The 17816-nt window shown below is 36.4% G+C and overlaps 1 protein-coding gene across 4 annotated transcripts in view; it reads left to right on the top strand.

Annotated features, from left to right (window-relative positions):
- ACSL6 (acyl-CoA synthetase long chain family member 6) overlaps nt 1-7844 on the top strand; it is a 93806-nt gene extending 85962 nt beyond the window's left edge. For all 4 annotated transcript variants that reach the window (XM_014051993.2, XM_014051992.2, XM_014051994.2 and 1 more), the window contains 5 exons: nt 1985-2101; nt 2825-2968; nt 3469-3570; nt 5311-5382; nt 7084-7844. In XM_014051993.2, coding sequence (XP_013907468.2) covers nt 1985-2101; nt 2825-2968; nt 3469-3570; nt 5311-5382; nt 7084-7224 — 576 coding nt within the window. In that variant the 3' untranslated portion in view covers nt 7225-7844. The remainder of the gene's footprint in view (nt 1-1984; nt 2102-2824; nt 2969-3468; nt 3571-5310; nt 5383-7083) is intronic.
- The last annotated feature ends 9972 nt before the right edge of the window (nt 7845-17816 follow it).

Here is a 17816-nt window from a genome sequence, read left to right as displayed (position 1 = left end):
CATCCATCAATGCGACCAAAGCGGTTTCTGTGCTGTAACCGGGCCTGAAGCCCGACTGGAAGGGGTCTAGGTAGTCTGCTTCCTCCAAGGACCGTTGGAGCTGGAAGGCCACCACCTTCTCGACAACCTTCCCCAGAAAGGGAAGGTTGGAGACTGGGCGATAGTTATTGAGGACAGCTGGATCCAATTTGTAGAATGTTTGTTGAATTGTGTAAAAAAACAGTTTTAAATCCATTAGATATTAACATACTGTACTGTTCTGACCCCTAGTAATGAAAACCGAGACAAGCGTAAAAATGGAATGTCCTTTAATAACAAGACCAGAATCTCAGTGGCTGAAAGCCAAATAAACAAACAGATAAGGACCTTGGCAGCAACGCCAACAAACCTTGGCAGCACTTCAGACAAACTCTGGCAGCAATCCAGCCTGCCAAGTTTGTTTCTCTTTAGTCAAAGTGTTGACTTCTGCAAGAAGGGCGTGGCACAAGCAGTCTCTTTTATAGTCTGGAGAGAAGCTTAATGACCATCAGCTGAGCGTAATTACCTCCTATAATTGTTGTTCTTGACACCGAGTAGCCCTTCAACGGCATGCATCCCGGAACAACTCACTGTTGATTTCTTGTCTCCTCCCCACTGATTCCAAGAGTCGGAACCCTGTCCAGGGTCCTCCACATCCTCCAGGGCCGATTCATAGGGCCCCTCGCTGTCGGCAGGGCCCCTCGCTGGTGGCAGCTCCAACGGCTCCTGCTGGGCCACAACACTGTACTATATTTTATTCACAAACTCCCTTAACAAATTAAAAATATGATAATAATAAGAGTGAAGTTGTTTTACAGTTTTGCAAAATATCTTCAGTACCTGGCAAATATTTTTGATTTTGCAGTCTTCTGAGAGGGTTTTGGAGGACCCCCAGAGTTTCTCAGGTCAGATTAAGAAATAGCTTTTGCTGCTCCAGAACGGGTTCTCTGAAAGTAATGTCAAAAGAGGACTTTCCAGGAGTGAATATGGAATGTGGAACCCCCAAACCTTGCCTGGTTGCACTCACACTGGGCTATGGTGGCCAGTTACCGGCCCGCCTGCCTGCTTGCAAGCTCCCTGGGACTTGCAATTTCCTGCCAGCTTCCCCATTGAAATTGCTTTTTGGAAGTAAGCAGGAAGTTGCCAGGAGATCCTTGCTTAATGATGGCAATGGGAACTTCTGGGATTGCCATTGCTAAGCGATGCAGTCACATGACATTGCACGTTGTGACCTCATTATTTAGTGATGGAAATTCCAGTCCCATTTACAATTGTTAACCAAGTCCATCTGCATTATAGTGATAGTAGAGCAGAGAACAGTTGTTCACCTGTTATCAAGGTTAGATCAATATTTATAATGGTTTGTTGCACAGTCAGCCAGATGTTTAGTCTGGATTTGGCATTTTTATTCACTTATTGAGTCCTTCTTAAGGACCTGGGAGAGACAGATGTGGAAGTTGATGATGTTAAAGACATCATCACAGGATGTAAGCTGTTCCAAGTAAAGCTGCCTTTTGTAATTGACTGGTGGTGATTTTGTCAATGCCAGCAGTGTTCAAATGGTAATCCAGCTATTTTGGGATAGCTGGGATAGCTGGGATAGCTTATACGAGTATAAACTCGTATACCATATTGGTTAGTACTTGTTGGATTTCTATCAAAACTTTATTTATAATATTTCTACTCTGCAAAATTCAAACAACTTTTGCCAGCTTATAGGCAATGGTGAATAAGGTTGGCAGCACTGGTTTGCTGCAAGCAGTTGGGGATATCAGCCCAAATGAATGCTTTAAGTCCCTTTACAGTCTGTAAATGCTTCTTTATGGGAGATTGCCATATTAGTCTCTTGCCCTAAGAGCACATAACCTAATTAGTTCTCATTACAAAAATGTTTGCTTCATATCTAGCAGCTGTTTTGTAAACAGTAAACTGTTACTGTTAAGCAGCATGTTGATCTCTCTTTCAGATCTGTGTCAAAGGTCCCAATGTTTTCAAGGGCTACTTAAAAGATAAAGAGAGAACAGCTGAAGCCTTGGACAAGGATGGCTGGCTTCATACAGGGGACATTGGAAAATGGCTGTCTGTATGTACTGAACTGCTAACTTTTCATTACTGCATTAAGAATAAAGTTGAAAAGTGACATCTTTGTTGATTTGGGGCATTTCTGGAAATAATAAAGGGATAAATAAGTTGGGCACCAATGTTTACGTATATATAGATGGCGAGATACTGTAATGTAGTAGGGAAGTTATAAAGGTTTTTCCAGGGAGATTTGAGTTTAATTTGTTCACCCTTTTGGTGGTCCAGTTTGTTGTTATTTGTTAGCTTTATGGTCATTTCTCCATGAGTTCAGTCAGAGGGATGGGAAGCACCCTTCATTATCTCTCCAATTCCAATCTTATGAATTAGGTTGAGTGACAGAATTGACCACAAATGACCAAATCTTTATGGCTGAGGATGAATTAGAACCTAAATCTCTCCAGTCCTCCTACAAACTTAGCCACTATAACACATTGGCTCTCTTATTGAGGGATCTTCAGAGAAAAGAGAGACTATTGATGTGATTGAATACAGTGTAAGATTGTGATCCCAAAACCATGTACTAGATGGAAAGCCTCATTCATAATAGCAGATTTTCTTTCTATTAAGTAAGTAAAGGGTTGTACCGTATGCTGCCAGTTTTCCTAAACCACAGAGATAATTTTGGCTCCTCTTACCATTCCCAAAATGTAAAATAAGTTGAAAATTATTGCCTATTTTTTTTCTTAGATCAATATAATTGGTGTTTTTTTTTGTTTACTCACAGAATGGGACACTCAAAATCATTGATCGAAAAAAACATATATTTAAATTGGCTCAGGGAGAATACATTGCACCAGAAAAAATTGAAAATATCTACATTCGTAGTGAACCTGTCTCCCAAATATATGTGCACGGAGATAGCTTACAGGTAACTTGGCATTTCTGTATTTCAGTCAAGTTTCTCTTCTTGTTTTATAATTTGAAAACTCTGTTTGACTTCCTGTAAAATTAAGCGAAGAAGATAGCTATTTTTTTTCTGTGGTACACTACTTCCCTATTACGAGTGTGGCATAGTTGTCTCAAGATAATTATTTGTTTTCTTTTTTACATATATGAAATATAGGTATGTCTAGTATAATGTGGAGAATGGATATTGCCTGATGGTGCCACAAATCTTCTGGAATAAGTTCAGTTATTAGAAACTGCTATTTTGCTGATGCAAGAGGCATTTCAGAATAAGTAGCAAGTGGAGGTGTGCAAACATTTTCAAATTTGAAATGACCCATTTCAGTTGTTTTGAGCATGAAGCATCTGTTTTCATTCAACACTTCTGTTTTCATTCAGTAATGGCTGGTGTAACCATTTGGGGACCATGAGACTAAGCTGAAAAGCTGGGTCACAAATATTGCTTCCAATTTTACTTTGCAGGCCTTTCTGGTGGGGATTGTTGTACCAGATGCTGAAGTCATGCCAGGCTGGGCCAAGAAAAGGGGCTTTGATGGAAGCTTTACAAATCTTTGCAGCAATAAGGTACATGCTCTTCTGCCTATGCTTTCTAGTCCAAATACACAAGTACAATGCTCCTTTAGCAAGATTATGCAAGAGGCACAGATGAAAATTTTAGTTGGATCAGAAATTCCAAGGGTACTATAAAGAATTATGTGGGAGGCAGCTTTTGTTAAAATGAAGGGGTGCAACATGATAGCTTGTAACAACTTCCTAAGAATGGGAAAGAGATTACTCTGAATGGGTACATAATGGAGAACATAATGTAAGAAGGGCCATATGTATGCAGTTGTACATGTTAAATGTTTGGAACACCATTCATGCTCTATGAGTTAATGTCTGATGTCATAATAGTGGTACAAGTTAAATTATTTCACATAAACCATTCATTTATTTAGGAGGCCACCTAACTTCAAAATGACAATAGATAACTATCAAAACCAAAAATCAGTAGAGGTACCCTGTTTCCCTGAAAATAAGACCTCCCTGGATAATAAGCCCAATTGGACTTTTCATATAGTGTCAGGGATTTTTTTTTAAAAAAGCACTCTGAAAGTTAGAAAAATTCAAACATTTCTGAATGATCATTTGAATTTGGGATGGGGTAATGAGAAAGCAATTCATAGTTAAGAATGCTCAGGAAGTATGCATTACAGGCAGCTTTTTAAAAATTGTTTTTTAATTAAAGTTATTAATTTGTAATAATGAAAGCAATGCAACTTTTAGAGGAGGAACAAAAATTAAAAATGAATACATAAGAAATTAAAAGAGATAAAGAAGCAGTTTCCAATTTAATAGCAGTTATAAATGCTTTACTGTATATTTTACTTTCTTAAGATTACATCATAATTTCCTTCTTTCCATAATCTAACCTTTCTAATAGTCAAACCCAGAAATCGCAAGTTCTTTTTTAATTATTATATCTGCAGCAGAAATTCCATAAGGGGTTTCCAGTCAGTAATAAATGAGATCATTGTCCTTTCCCTAATCAGACAAATCATTCTTGCCATCCCTGCTAGTTCCATCATCTTTACCAACTATCCCTCCATTGTGGGTATTTCAGAATATTTCCATTTATGTGCATATAATAGTCTTCCAGCAGTGTCATATAACAAATCGCGTTCCATAGTTCTTTTTAAAAAGAAAACAGTACTTAAAACTGAGGTCGGTTAGGGATCTTGCCTTTACTAAATGCCTACTGGAAGAATTGCATTATACATTTAAACTGGCATAACCTTGGCAAATTATAGCATCTGAATTACTGTTTTCCTTGCAGTGTAAGGTAACCCATCATGTGTGCGTTGGCCCATGAATTCTTTCAGGACTTAATGCTAAATCCAGCATAAAAGCTTGAGAAATTCAGTTGTTGCCCAAATAACAGTTCGTGTGATATGCAGGCATGTACATGCATACACGCATGCTAGAAGAATAAAGATAAGTGGTCTCTTTAGACATTGTATACAGGGCTTTCTACCGGGTTTTAGGAAATTCCTTTTTATTGGGCAAGGAGGTCCAACGTTCAATTAAATCAATTAAAGGTCTCAGCAAGTGATGGGTGAATGAAGCCAGAATTAAGAATTGGGAAAATAGGTGGGATTTAAAGTGGTACATATCTTTTTCATTGTGCCATGCCATGCCTCATTCACTGCTATCTATCCAACAAAACAAGCACATAAAAAGGAGGAAATTATTTGAATATTAATGTTCTCTTGCTGCTAAATTGAGCTTCATGGCTATAAATAGGTGTCTTATGTTCTTATTTAGGAACTGAAAGATGCTATAATGGAAGATATGGTGCAATTAGGAAAAGAAAGCGGACTTCATTCATTTGAACAGGTAAATACTGAAAAAAACATTGATGACTAAAATGAGATGAACTCCTTTTTGAGATGAATAGGAGGGGATTTTAGTATGCATTATATAAACCCTCACATGCGTCACACTGTACTTTGTGGTTCAGCCATATATTCACTGACATTTCTGTTTTTATTAAAATATCTTTATTTAAATTTGTGTAAGAGTCACTTTCAAAAAGTCTCTTGTAATAGATAGTACATATCAAAATAAACTGAAAGCAATTCTGGGAAGTGAGTTCAAGCCCTCAATTCTTATAGCTGACCTAGAAAATAAAGCAGTTCTTTTTGTTTTCTGCATAGGCTATTTTCTCATATGTGCATAGATATTTTTGTAAAACACTTACAGAACTCAAATAGGAGATGTTTGCTAATGGGGACTGTACACCCATAGGGCAGAGAAAAAGAACTTATTCAGAAAAAAACCAAAACCCTTGGGATCTAATCCCATACAGACAAACTTGACAGAATGTCTTGGGGGCTTTCTGTGGGATTTATTCCTAAATATACATATTCAGAATTGCGCGGAGGGTTGTCAGAAATCTATCATATATTTCTATCATTTCATCACTGTCACAATTTGTGTTTTATTTATTTATTACATTTACAAGTTGCCCAAGTGCACAAAATATATTACATGGTATGCAGAGCCAGATTAAGCCAACTGATGCCCTATCTACAGCCCCACAATGGTGCCCATCAATGGAAGTAATAAATGTGATATATGATAAGACCTTTAAACCAGGGAAAGACACTGGATACTAACTAATTTCAATGCTAAAAATTGAAAGTATTTGTAAATATTCAACAAGCATGTTTTCCTGTGACAGTCCTGTGCAGCTGAAAGGAAAATAAAAAGTATCTTCAAATGTTCTAAGGCCACAGAACATTTTTATTATGATGTTTAAATATATTTTTAAATGTCTATTCAAAAGATATGTGAAATACCAAGTGAGAGCATGAGCAAAATTTATTTATTATTTATAAAATAGATTTAATATGGCTAATGAACTCAAACAATGGCACTCTAACTAGTATACAGCACAAAACAAACAATAAATTAAACCATATAACATTAAACATGTACAATAAATAAACATTATCTGTAGTTCAGGTCTTTGTGTAACTATACCAAGGGTTCTGGACTTTGAGGGAATATGAAGCAGACTTCCATGGATAATAGCTTTTTACTCACAAGGAAGAATGCAGTTTCCTAAATGAAAAGGTACAAATTGGTAGCAAAATAAAGTTATTTATTTAGGAAAATCTGGGAAACTGGAGTGAAGCAAATGAATTCAGGTTTAAACCGTCTAAAATGAATGTATACCTCGCCCAAAATAAAAGTAACAGTTGGACTCACCTTTCTATTAACAAAATAATAGTCAGCCACAAACATCTGCCAGTGATTATACAATAAAGAATGAACTGCAGGTCAAAAGCACTTGCTTCATACAAAACCAGAATAAAACAAAGCATATTTACAGTATATTTCATCAATTGGACAGTGCATGTAATTTTTGTTAGAAAAGTGGTAAATTATGTTTGTTTTGCCTGATAAAATCCACAATTCATCAGCAAATTTTAGGAAGCAACCAAGTGGAGTTTTTAGATAAGACTTCAGTTTTGTTTTTCCTTTTGATCCTTTAATGCCTATATAATTTTATTTCATTTTTTAAAATTTCAGGTTAAAGCAGTTTCCATCCATTCTGAAATGTTCACAGTACAAAATGGTTTGTTGACACCTACATTAAAAGCCAGGCGACCAGAGCTGAGAGAATACTTCAAGAAACAAATAGAAGAACTTTATTCAAGTATCTCCATCTGACAGCACAGGAAGGTTCTTCAGAATAATGTACTCTGTAGCAATATTAGGATAATTTTGAAAATGTGAAGGATGCAGTTGACATGAATAAGCATCTGACTTTCCACATGAGCCTTCTGCTGTCTGAAGACACGGTCACTGAGTAATTCTTTGCCATCTAGTTCTAGGTCCTAGAAGATTGCATAGCCCATACTGGACAACCATTAAACTTTTTAAAAGTTCCACTCCTTGAAAGTATTTGACAGGACTTTCTTTATTAATGCGTACAAAACTCCCTTAGCAAACAGGAAAGAAATCTGCTTTTTGTGTGACGCTCCTCTAAATCTGGATTCAGCTGTGTGATCTGTAGGATTTCCAGATGTCTCTCTGGATGGGTACTGCTAAGAACTCTTTAGAAGCAGGAGATTCTTGCCCTGATTCACAGGTATACATCATGCACGAATCTTCTTTTTAAGAGTTTGTCCTTCCAAGTACCACTGAGTGCATATGTAACCAAGAATTCCTCATTGCAACTGAGCTCTTAAAATTCCAGGGAGATATCTGACAAAGGCTAGTAGTCTACCTCAAATACTCTTTGACGCTCAAAGCCACAATAAATCTATTAACCTGATACAGAACTGAAAGCTGGAATTGTGTAATTGTTCTTTAAATGGCAGCTGTTATGCTCTGCATACAAAAGTTGAATTTGTTGGGGATAGTCAATTCACACACAGGAATAACTTGTATTTCATATGTATTAAATATGCTGAACCTAGTGCCACATGCTAGATGAATAGTAACTTGTGATTGTCACTATAGGGCCTCACACTTTCCAAAATGGGCAAAACTTGTTTACTGGACACACTTTTGAAAGATGTTGATTGCTTTCTATTTTGGCAGCTACCCAATTGAAATTTATAAAAGGAAATCTAATTTTTGTGAACACGCTGTATAACTTTCGTTTATGCCTTCTACTCTAAATATTTTTCCCCACATATTTAACAGAAGAATGGGGGAACTGAGTGCCTGTTTTCCCTTTGCATTGCTTTAGATTACACAACAGCATCTTGAGCAGTTTCATTTACGTAAAGATTGCTGAGATTGAGGACCTAATATTTAGCAAATATGGAAGGCCTCAGGATTCTAGCCATTGACAAGCTTTTTCAAGAGTTCTGCAGAAACTATTTTAAAAGATATAGAAAGGATGTGGGGTTTCTAAGTCAATTGGTGGGTCTCGAGTAACAGATTTAAGGTACTTTAAAGTAGATTGTTCACTTCCATCTTTGGCTGAATGTACAGTACGTAAACTAGAAAAAGTGTAGTCCTATATTTGAGACTTCCTTTCTGTGTTCAGCATGTGAACAATTCACTTAAATCAATATCAGAACTTCAGTGAAGAAATTAACTGTTCTAGAGAAACTTAACAAGAAAAGGTTGCTTGACCCATATACTTCAGACATTAGTTCTTCTGTGGAAATTGAAAACTTAATACTATTGGGTTTGATTTTACAGACTTGCAAGCAAAATAATTTACAAATATACTAAATAAAATCTGGGGCTGTAGAACTGTTAGTATAATCAGTTTTTAAGGCAAGTCTCATTTTTATTCTTTTTTATGGTTTATTCTAAATTCAAAGTGCTAAAGTAATGGTTGAAATTGAGTTAAATTTTGCTGGAATATTCATACCTAAAATTCAGTTGATTTTTTTTAATGGGACACAATGAATAAGTGGAAAATGTAGGCAGGGCATTTATTCATATCTGTTCTATAATAAGATACTCTTAAAAAGAAATCTGCCCATTTGTTGCAGTAGTCTTCTTGCAAAAAGTACCCTTTGTGTTTTCCAATCCCTTCCCTTTCTCTTATCTCCTAATGAAAGATTTTACTTTGTACTTCAGAATTTGTTGTTCAGCTGTGTCCTCTAAACTGATCAATACAGACTGTGAAGATTAATATGGCTTCTACAAATTCTCCAAGTATGTGTCACAGCCATACCAGTTGGAGATTATGAGAGCTGAAGTTTAGCATGCAGTATGTTTAAGACAGGCTGGTATAGTTTCTTCAATCTACACTGCAAAATGGCTAGTAGTTCCATTAATTTAGATCCAAACCTAAATTGTAATTTTATAATAGATAAAGGAGACTCATAATTTAGGTATATTCATTGCAGGAAGACATATAAATATATATGTACTCTTTTTAACTAGATTGCTATGATGCCTGGAGATTTTATTTTGATGTTAAATTCCCCAAAACTAATATTTTGAGAAAACTGGCATACGGATTAAGCTCTATATTATTTTGATTACATAAATTCAGCATTGCCAGAAATGTCTGACATGACATGTTTTACTTAGAATTATAAGTACAATCTTATATATTTATTAAAGATTTTCCGTTATTTAAAACAGTAGTTAAGAATATGTTGGGTATAATCTATCTGAATAAAATTTTGATTTAAATAATAAATTAAGCAACATCTTAAAATGTTCTTATCAAGAGGAAATTGTTTGCTTGATTATGCTTTTTTATGCAAAGTAATATATTTATTTCAGATGTATATCCTCTCCTCCCCCCAACAGTTATTGGAACCATTTTAAAGACAATCTTAGAACATCCTAACAATCTAGTGATTAAACTGTATTCTGTTGCACTCAGGATCACCTTTAAGGAACATATGTTTTTTAAAAAGGGCTGAGCTGTCTGAAACTAATCAAGAAAAAGAACTTGGGCCTAATGGATAGCTTCATAAAGATGTCAAATCACAATTCCTCCGCTGAGAAAAAAGTGCATTCATGCTTGGGATCATTAACAGAGGCACTGAAAATAAATCTGGCAATAATGCATACTGTAATACCTTTTAACAAATGCTATGGTTATATCTACATCTGAAATCCTAGATTATGGCTATCCAACCTTTTGGTCTGCTTGGACCTCACTGAGTGAAAAGGAATTGTTTTGGGCCACATAAAGTATATAATATGGTTTATGTATATAAATCATATAATAAAGTTAAAAAGCCGCATTGCTAGCTATCTAGGGCCACATGTGGCCCATGGGCTGTAGATTGGACAGGTCTGCTATGGGTGGTTCTGCTCACATTTGACTTTTTTCAAAATGTGATCAAGATCTGCTGGAAAAAAGTGCAGAAGATAACCAAAATTATCGGAGGCTCAAACACTTTCCTTACAAGCAAATATTAGAACATTGGAAAATTTTAACTTAGGAAGAAGGAATGATTACGGTGTACAAAATCATTCATGGCAGGGAGAATTGTTTTCTCTTTTTGTGTCAAGTCACTAAAACCAAGTCATCCTTTGAAGCTGATTGGAAGAAGATTTCGAACAGATAAAAGAAACCAATTATTCATCTAAGCAAATAATTCACCTAAGGCATTTATTACTGCAAGAAACAGACTAAATTGGATTAATGATTTTAAAGAAGGGTTGGATATATCCATGGAGGACAAATCTATCAAGTGCTATCAATTCTGAAAGCTCAAATGTTCCCTCTGGTCTCAGGGCAGCATGTCTTCAAGGGGGAAAAGCAGGAGATAGATATTTATCTTCTGCTCGAGTACCTTAAGAAGTATCACATGCTGGACCAAGATGGGCCTTGGCTGAATCAGCAAGATATTCTCATAGTTCTATGTTAAGTGAATGATCAAAAGATAAAAATCCACTTTGAGTCAAAGCCTATTCCTAGTCACTTCATAAATTAGAACTCTGCAGTTTAGGGAGTTATCACTACAGACTACTATTAGTACAGCATGAAGACTTTTTGCAACGGGGGGGCTAAATTTTCAATATTGTTTTTTGGTCAGGATCTGCTGGAAATGACAGGAACATGAAAGTAATTGAGAAGCAAGGATATTTTGAGGTATAGGCTAGTGTGCAATTAAACACAAGCTCTAAAGCACGATCTGGAAGTGCTAAGGGTATGGAACCCACAAGTTGTCCATTCTTACAGTAAGCAACAATGCTGGTTTATCCCTAGATTTAGAAAATATTGAATGTAGATGCAGTGTATACCTGTGACTGGCACAAGCGCTGATTGTTTTATTAAAACCCCTGAAGTGGAGCTCAATCCTTGGTGACTAAGGGCCATCTTGGCAACAACAAAATGGTTTGCTATTATACTGAAGGATTGGATTTTTTAAAAAACTTTCCAGGCTAGCCTAGAGCCCTGAAGCCTGTTGGTGTTTGCCCACTCATATATTAACTAGGTTCAATTCTGACTTGCTTGAGACCAGCTAAGGTTGACTAGATGTTGCCCCCTGTAGAAGCTGAATGCTGCTTATCAATGTCTTTATTCACCACTGTTACATTTGGCTGCACATAGCTGATCTCATATAAAACCTTTCTACATGCTGTTGAACTTATCTCAGGTGGACAGCAGGTGCATTGGAGATTCCTAAGTGATTTTGTCTGCTTACCTGGTCCAATTTTTAAAAATGGAAATGTAGAAAAAATATCTAAGGGCCCTAATCAAAATATCTAATTAAATAGCCATATGTTGCTTGAGCCATTTGTGTTCAAGAATACATTTGCATTCTGTTAAATACCAGATTTATTTGAATTGTGCTATTTGTTATCAACCAGTTTTATTAAGCATGTATGACTAGTATAACAGTACAACTGCTGTTGAATCTCTTAGAAAAGTTATAGTTATTCCAGATCAAAATGTGGTGCCAACAATAATTTGAATTTAAAATGCTATCACTATGCTGTACAATATATCACTAGAAGCAATACTAAGGACAAAGGGACTAAGTTCATCAGTCTGAATTTAAATACCAGTAAACTAAAATTGGGTTCTTAGTGATTATGAAATCCTGGTCACCATAAAAGCAGCCATTCTCCCTTCAATGAATCATACGTGGATGTTCATTGCTTAATAACTTATGCAGTTGCATAAGTAAATTATGTCTAGTAGATATTTGACTGACACACTAGAACAGGGGTATCAAACTGGCGGCCCGTGGGCTGGATACGTTATGCACAGGACACACCCACCCCAGCTCCACAAAGGAAAAAAATGTTGCAAAACATCAAAGGATGGCAACGTGACGCCGCGGGTTTGACACCCTTGTACTAAAAACTGTATTAGTGTATTTGTTTGTGATGTCATCAGTTTGCAATCCTGTTGAGGGAAGAACATGCAGGAATGAATAAAAGATGAGACTGATCTCTCACAAGAAAAATGGGCCATTCCAGTTAAAAAAATGTTGCATAGTTTCTCATTATAAATATGCACTATACTGCTAAAACAGCCTTTCCTCCAAAATATCAATGAAGTTATATAAGTAAAATTTAATATTTTGGAGGAAATAAAAAAAACCTGAACTGAAACATGAATTTATTTTATATGAAAGAGAAGCAGAAAATCCTTTACAAAGGTTTTTATGACACATTGCTGGTAAGAATAATAAAATCCCTTTTTTAAAAAAAAATTAATTATTAGTGCATATATCAGAAAATGACCAGTTTTCTTGGAATGAATGAAATCAACTTGAAAAAATAATCTTTGGTTTTCAATGTGTGGAAAGCACAAACTAAGTGATCTATATGTAAATAAACTTATATGAAATGAATGTAAATTTTAGAAGAATATAACTATTTTTGCATGAAATCGAGGAATTTAACAGATGTGCTGATGTCTCATGGAAAATATTATACAGATAGCTCATACTGTAGTTGCACATTAGTTTGCTTCACATTCCTCTCACACAGTTTTAATTGAACTTGCACTAAAGGTAGAACTGTTGTTGGTAGAATTTGCCTTAAGGCTACATACCTCTAAATGACAGTACGCCAGCGTGCTGCATGTTCTAACTTCAATTAATGTGTCATCCTTTAATTTGGAACAGCTAACTAGTAGAAATATCATACTTTGCTTGATGCCCTTTTACAAACCAAAATATCCTTTCATTCGGAAGTAAACTTTTTGTCATTCTGGTTGTGTTCAGTACTCGAGCAAGCAAACTTGCTGTAAAGCCTAAAGTTTAAAAAGTTAATCTAAATATTTACTCCAACCTGCTAAGTACTTCATGTACCACAGGAAATCAAATGAAACAATACTGTCATTCCCCAAACTTAAACTTTTGTAGATGTGGTGGCGCTATGGTTCCCAGAAATCTTCAGCTGTAAGCTGGAGAATTCTAGGTGTTGAATTCCTGACACATCTAAAGGGGATGAGGCTGCACTAGAGTTATATCAGTCCACACTAGAAAAAGTTGAAAAGTATAACTCCTAGATAGTTATAACAATTCCTATTAAAAACAAACAGGTAAGCAAATGCACCAAATAGCCAAAAAAATTTTTTTTAAAATCAATGAATAATACTCAAGTCAATACTGAAGGAAAAGAATTCCTTCCTAATGATTACTTCTGCAAGAGTGAGAGCATTGAGCATATTCATTCTATTTTTCCTAATTTGCTAGTCAGGTTAAGCAAAATCGTAAAGCCGAATAATTAAAAGTAGTTTCTACCAAGAGGAAAGAAGACTTCATTCCTTAAGTAAGCATACTTAATACTTAATATAGTTAACACCGCATGAGCATATATCTTGATTTATGCTCATTTGCACATTAAGGATGCTGAAAAAAGTTCTGTTCACCTTTCTAACGTAAACCAAGGTATTCATTCCGGCTGTTACTCTTGAAGAATTTTGCTTAACTATTCTTTCCCCAAATAAATTGCTGCATTTTGCTGTTCTATTGAAGGCAAACATAAAGTGCAATTTTAAAATAGGCAACTTCAAAACAGTTGCAAAAGTATTTCTGATTTTGTAGAAGCAGTTAATTAAATAAAGAAAAAATCTCTGAATAAATCAGTTAGGAAACGAATCGAAGGGATTTGGGATCTAGTGGCTTCCACATTACTTCCACAATTCTCCATTTCAATCTCTACTAACAGAATTTCCACCTGTAAACATGTCATGTTCTTGAACAGTTCCACCGTTAGGGACTTCAGGGCTAATCATCTGTCCTTCCATAATAGCATTTTTCTGTTATGCGTGACGCAGCAGCTCTTCCATTCTGTCCAAAGGAATTGGAATTTGGGATTAGCCTGAACATCCTGAAACCAAATAATGCAACTATGATGCTGGGGAACAACTTCAGGGCACCATAAAAATATTAATGTATTTTTGTTGCATTATATTCCAGTAGAAATTCTATCCCGTTTTACCAGGGTGTATGTCCTACGGAACACATTCTAGTTTACTTATGAATAGACACAGAGCTGTTAACATTATTAAAATGTGAAAATAAGAAGACATCAAACAAATAGCAGCTTTAGTGTAACCAAATTTAAGAGAGAACAAAATTAATGCTGCCTTAGCATGTTTAGAAAATAGACATTTCAGCACGTGCAATTTTTAATCTTGCGTGAGGATCTGAATCTACCAAAATGATCTCTTCCTGAAAAACACTAAACAGCACAAGTCCTGTGCTCTTCTGCACTGAGTTATACAACCTGTTTGTAAGCAAGAAAACCAGGAAAACAAATAATTCATAAGTTATTTTCCAGTTATTTATTTTCTGTGAGATAACAGCACCTCACCATACTTTTCTATCATGCAACAGGGCAACATATCTGCATTGAAATGAACTGCAAGTAAATCAGCCGTTTACTTATATATTATTTATCCTATTTTCAACAAAAAGTAAAGATCAAAAATGTCAATGATCAATTAAAATATCTGTAACTAATTATTTTTTGTTTCAATTTTGGGATATCCGCATGTACTATACACTTAAAATGCAAAGGGGAAGATGCAGACTTTTATTTTGTAAACAAAAATGTCAAGTTTATCAAATTTGTTAATATTCCTCTTGACTGACAAATAAAATATTTTTTAAAATTCTGTTTTATTCCAATAATCTGTCTATGGACTCAGTAATGAATTGTTCAAAAACGAATGGCTATTTTAAAATGTGTGGACTTTCCTTGTAAAAAAAATATCCACAAGTATACTTTGGAAGTGACAATACTGTATACAGATGACAGACAATGTTACCTTTTGGTTGCATGTAAGAAGAAATACTGTAAGGAAAACCCTTAATAATGCAAAGGCTAAGGAGCCATATGATCCATGAGACCTCAGATCTTTAAATTTTAATACAGCATTTTTAATTTATATCTGTTCTTATAGCATGAACTTGGGTTCTATGGGAACTCAGAGACTCCTTGACCTTAAAACCTTTACTGACATACCGTATATATTTGCAAATAAGCCCACTTATGCAAAAGCCAACCCGCAAATTTTTAACCACAAAAATGTGCCACCTATTGATAAGACAAGCCTTGGAGTTTTTCCCCAATATATTCTGAAGTACTTTATTCGTTTTTATATTTTTTATCAAAAAATGTTGTACAGTAGAGATTCTGTTTTAAATTTTCCTAATTGACTTATCCTCTACATCAGGGATGTCAAATTTATGTTGTCACGGTAGTATCACATGACATATCGATACTTTTTTCTCCTCTACTAAACTCAGTGTGGGCAGCACATGATGCATCCTGCCCACAGGCTGGGAGTTTGACAGCCCTGCCCTATATGGGGCATTTTTCAACAGCTCCCATATTCATGTGTTGCCTCTCAGACTTTCACTAACGCAAATCCTAATTGCAAAACTGGCCAGGCATTAGTTTAAGGAATGGAAATTGCCTTGCCTGACACAGAATGACTCAAGAACTGGTGTAGCCCAGAATCCCCACTTTTTATCCCTAAAACATGATACATGATGTGATATGACAGATGATAAATATATATGATATGATATATAACATAACATATAATATAGTAAAATACGGTGCAGTGGGCTACTTAAGACACTGGGATTGTTGACCGTAAGGTTGGCAGTTTGAGACCTAGGGTACTGCATGATGAGGTGAGTATCTGTTCCTGCTCCAGCTTCTGACAACCTAGTAATTTGAAACAAAATTAAAATAAATATGTACCATTTCAGTAGAAAGATAACAGAATTTTGGCATATAGTCATGCCAGTCACGTGGTCACATGCCAGTCCACATGTCTTTGGATAACGCTTGGCTCTTTCGGCTCAGAAATGGAGATGACACCCCCCCCCCAAAGTTGGACACAACTGGGCCGGGGAAACCTATAATAATGTCATATACCATCATATTATATCACGTTACATATATCTCAATCTTATTATAATATCTAAAAACCAAATCTTTTAACAAGATTCTGGCTTTTGTCTGCTTCATACATACAATTAGGGAGCCGAGGTGGCGCAGTGGTTAGGATGCAGTACTGCAGGCCATTTCAGCTGACTGTTATCTGCAGTTCAGCGGTTCAAATCTCACCGGCTCAAGGTTGACTCAGCCTTCCATCCTTCCGAGGTGGGTGAAATGAGGACCCAGACTGTGGGGCGATATGCTGACTCTGTAAACCGCTTAGAGAGGGCTGAAAGCCCTATGAAGCGGCATATAAGTCTAACTGCTACTGCTATTGCTAATTAAAACACAATGTGTCTTGTCAATCCGACAAAGGCATCTTCTTGAGTGACAGTAGGAGTATAAAGGAATACAGAGTCTTCCGTATTTAAAAAGCCAGAAAATTCTATGTTAGGTTGTGCACACAAGTAAAATGATACTAACGCAACAAGCCAAATTATACGGTAGGAATTGGCGGAAATACACCCTTCAAACTCTAAACGCTCCTCTTAATTCGCAGAATTTAATCCCACTTTGGAAGCATTATGGCATCTGCCACCGAACGCATCTGGAAAGCATCCCATTAACAAGCGAGAAGCACGGTAAAAGCAAGCACGTGTAAAGTCAATCAGATATCGGCAGCCGGGCTTTTGATTCGATCGAAGCCATTCTGCGGGTTCTTCTCATTAGACGATCAGCCGCGGCGGATTCACGAGCTGAACAAATGAGGCGAAGGAACGGAGTGGGTTGAGGACTCCGATAGGATCATTGGATTCGTTCCTGAGCGGTGATTGGGTGAAAGCAGCTGCCTATCAGAATGCCGAGATGTCCTCTTTCCCCCCCCCCTCCTCTCAGGGAGCGGACCGTCAGTCTGTTATTAAAGGAAGCTAATGAGGCGGGCAGAGAGGCTGACGGCGGGTTGTGGTGTGGGGAAACCGTTTGTGGCCATAGAAGCTCTCGAAGACGAGGTTCTCGTCCTTTTATTGGTATTTTTCAGAGTTATATTTTTGGGATAGCTTTTGCTACCCTTCCCTAAAACCAGGCGGTCGCGTTAACTATAAGGCGGTTTGTTCACCTGCATCACCTGTGTTCACCTCAGTTTGAGCCCAATCTTTATAATCGGATCTGGATTTATAACTGCATCCAAGCATCCTTATTTCTCCCACAGCTTTTCATCTGCTGATTCTTGGCTGTTCTGCTTTTCTCCCTATGTTGGCTAGATTTGCACTTCAGTTCTTGAGTCCTTGAAAGTGCCCTCGAAGTAGCATATATTAATGCAAACTCAATTATATATGTTGGGTTACCTGTTTGTATAACAAACAATATTCCTCTAGAAAATACGTTTTGGGGCACTTTCTCTTGGAGGAAAATTGGTATTTGACTTCACTGTAGAAATAATAGATGAGTTAGTTGCTGCAGTACCTGGCAGC

This window comes from Thamnophis sirtalis, unplaced genomic scaffold (genome assembly GCF_051295495.1).
Source record: "Thamnophis sirtalis isolate CommonGarterSnake01/CBP01778 unplaced genomic scaffold, rThaSir2_p1.2 scaffold_3, whole genome shotgun sequence".
NCBI lineage: Eukaryota > Metazoa > Chordata > Lepidosauria > Squamata > Natricidae > Thamnophis > Thamnophis sirtalis.
This window is presented reverse-complemented; position numbering and strand designations above follow the sequence as displayed.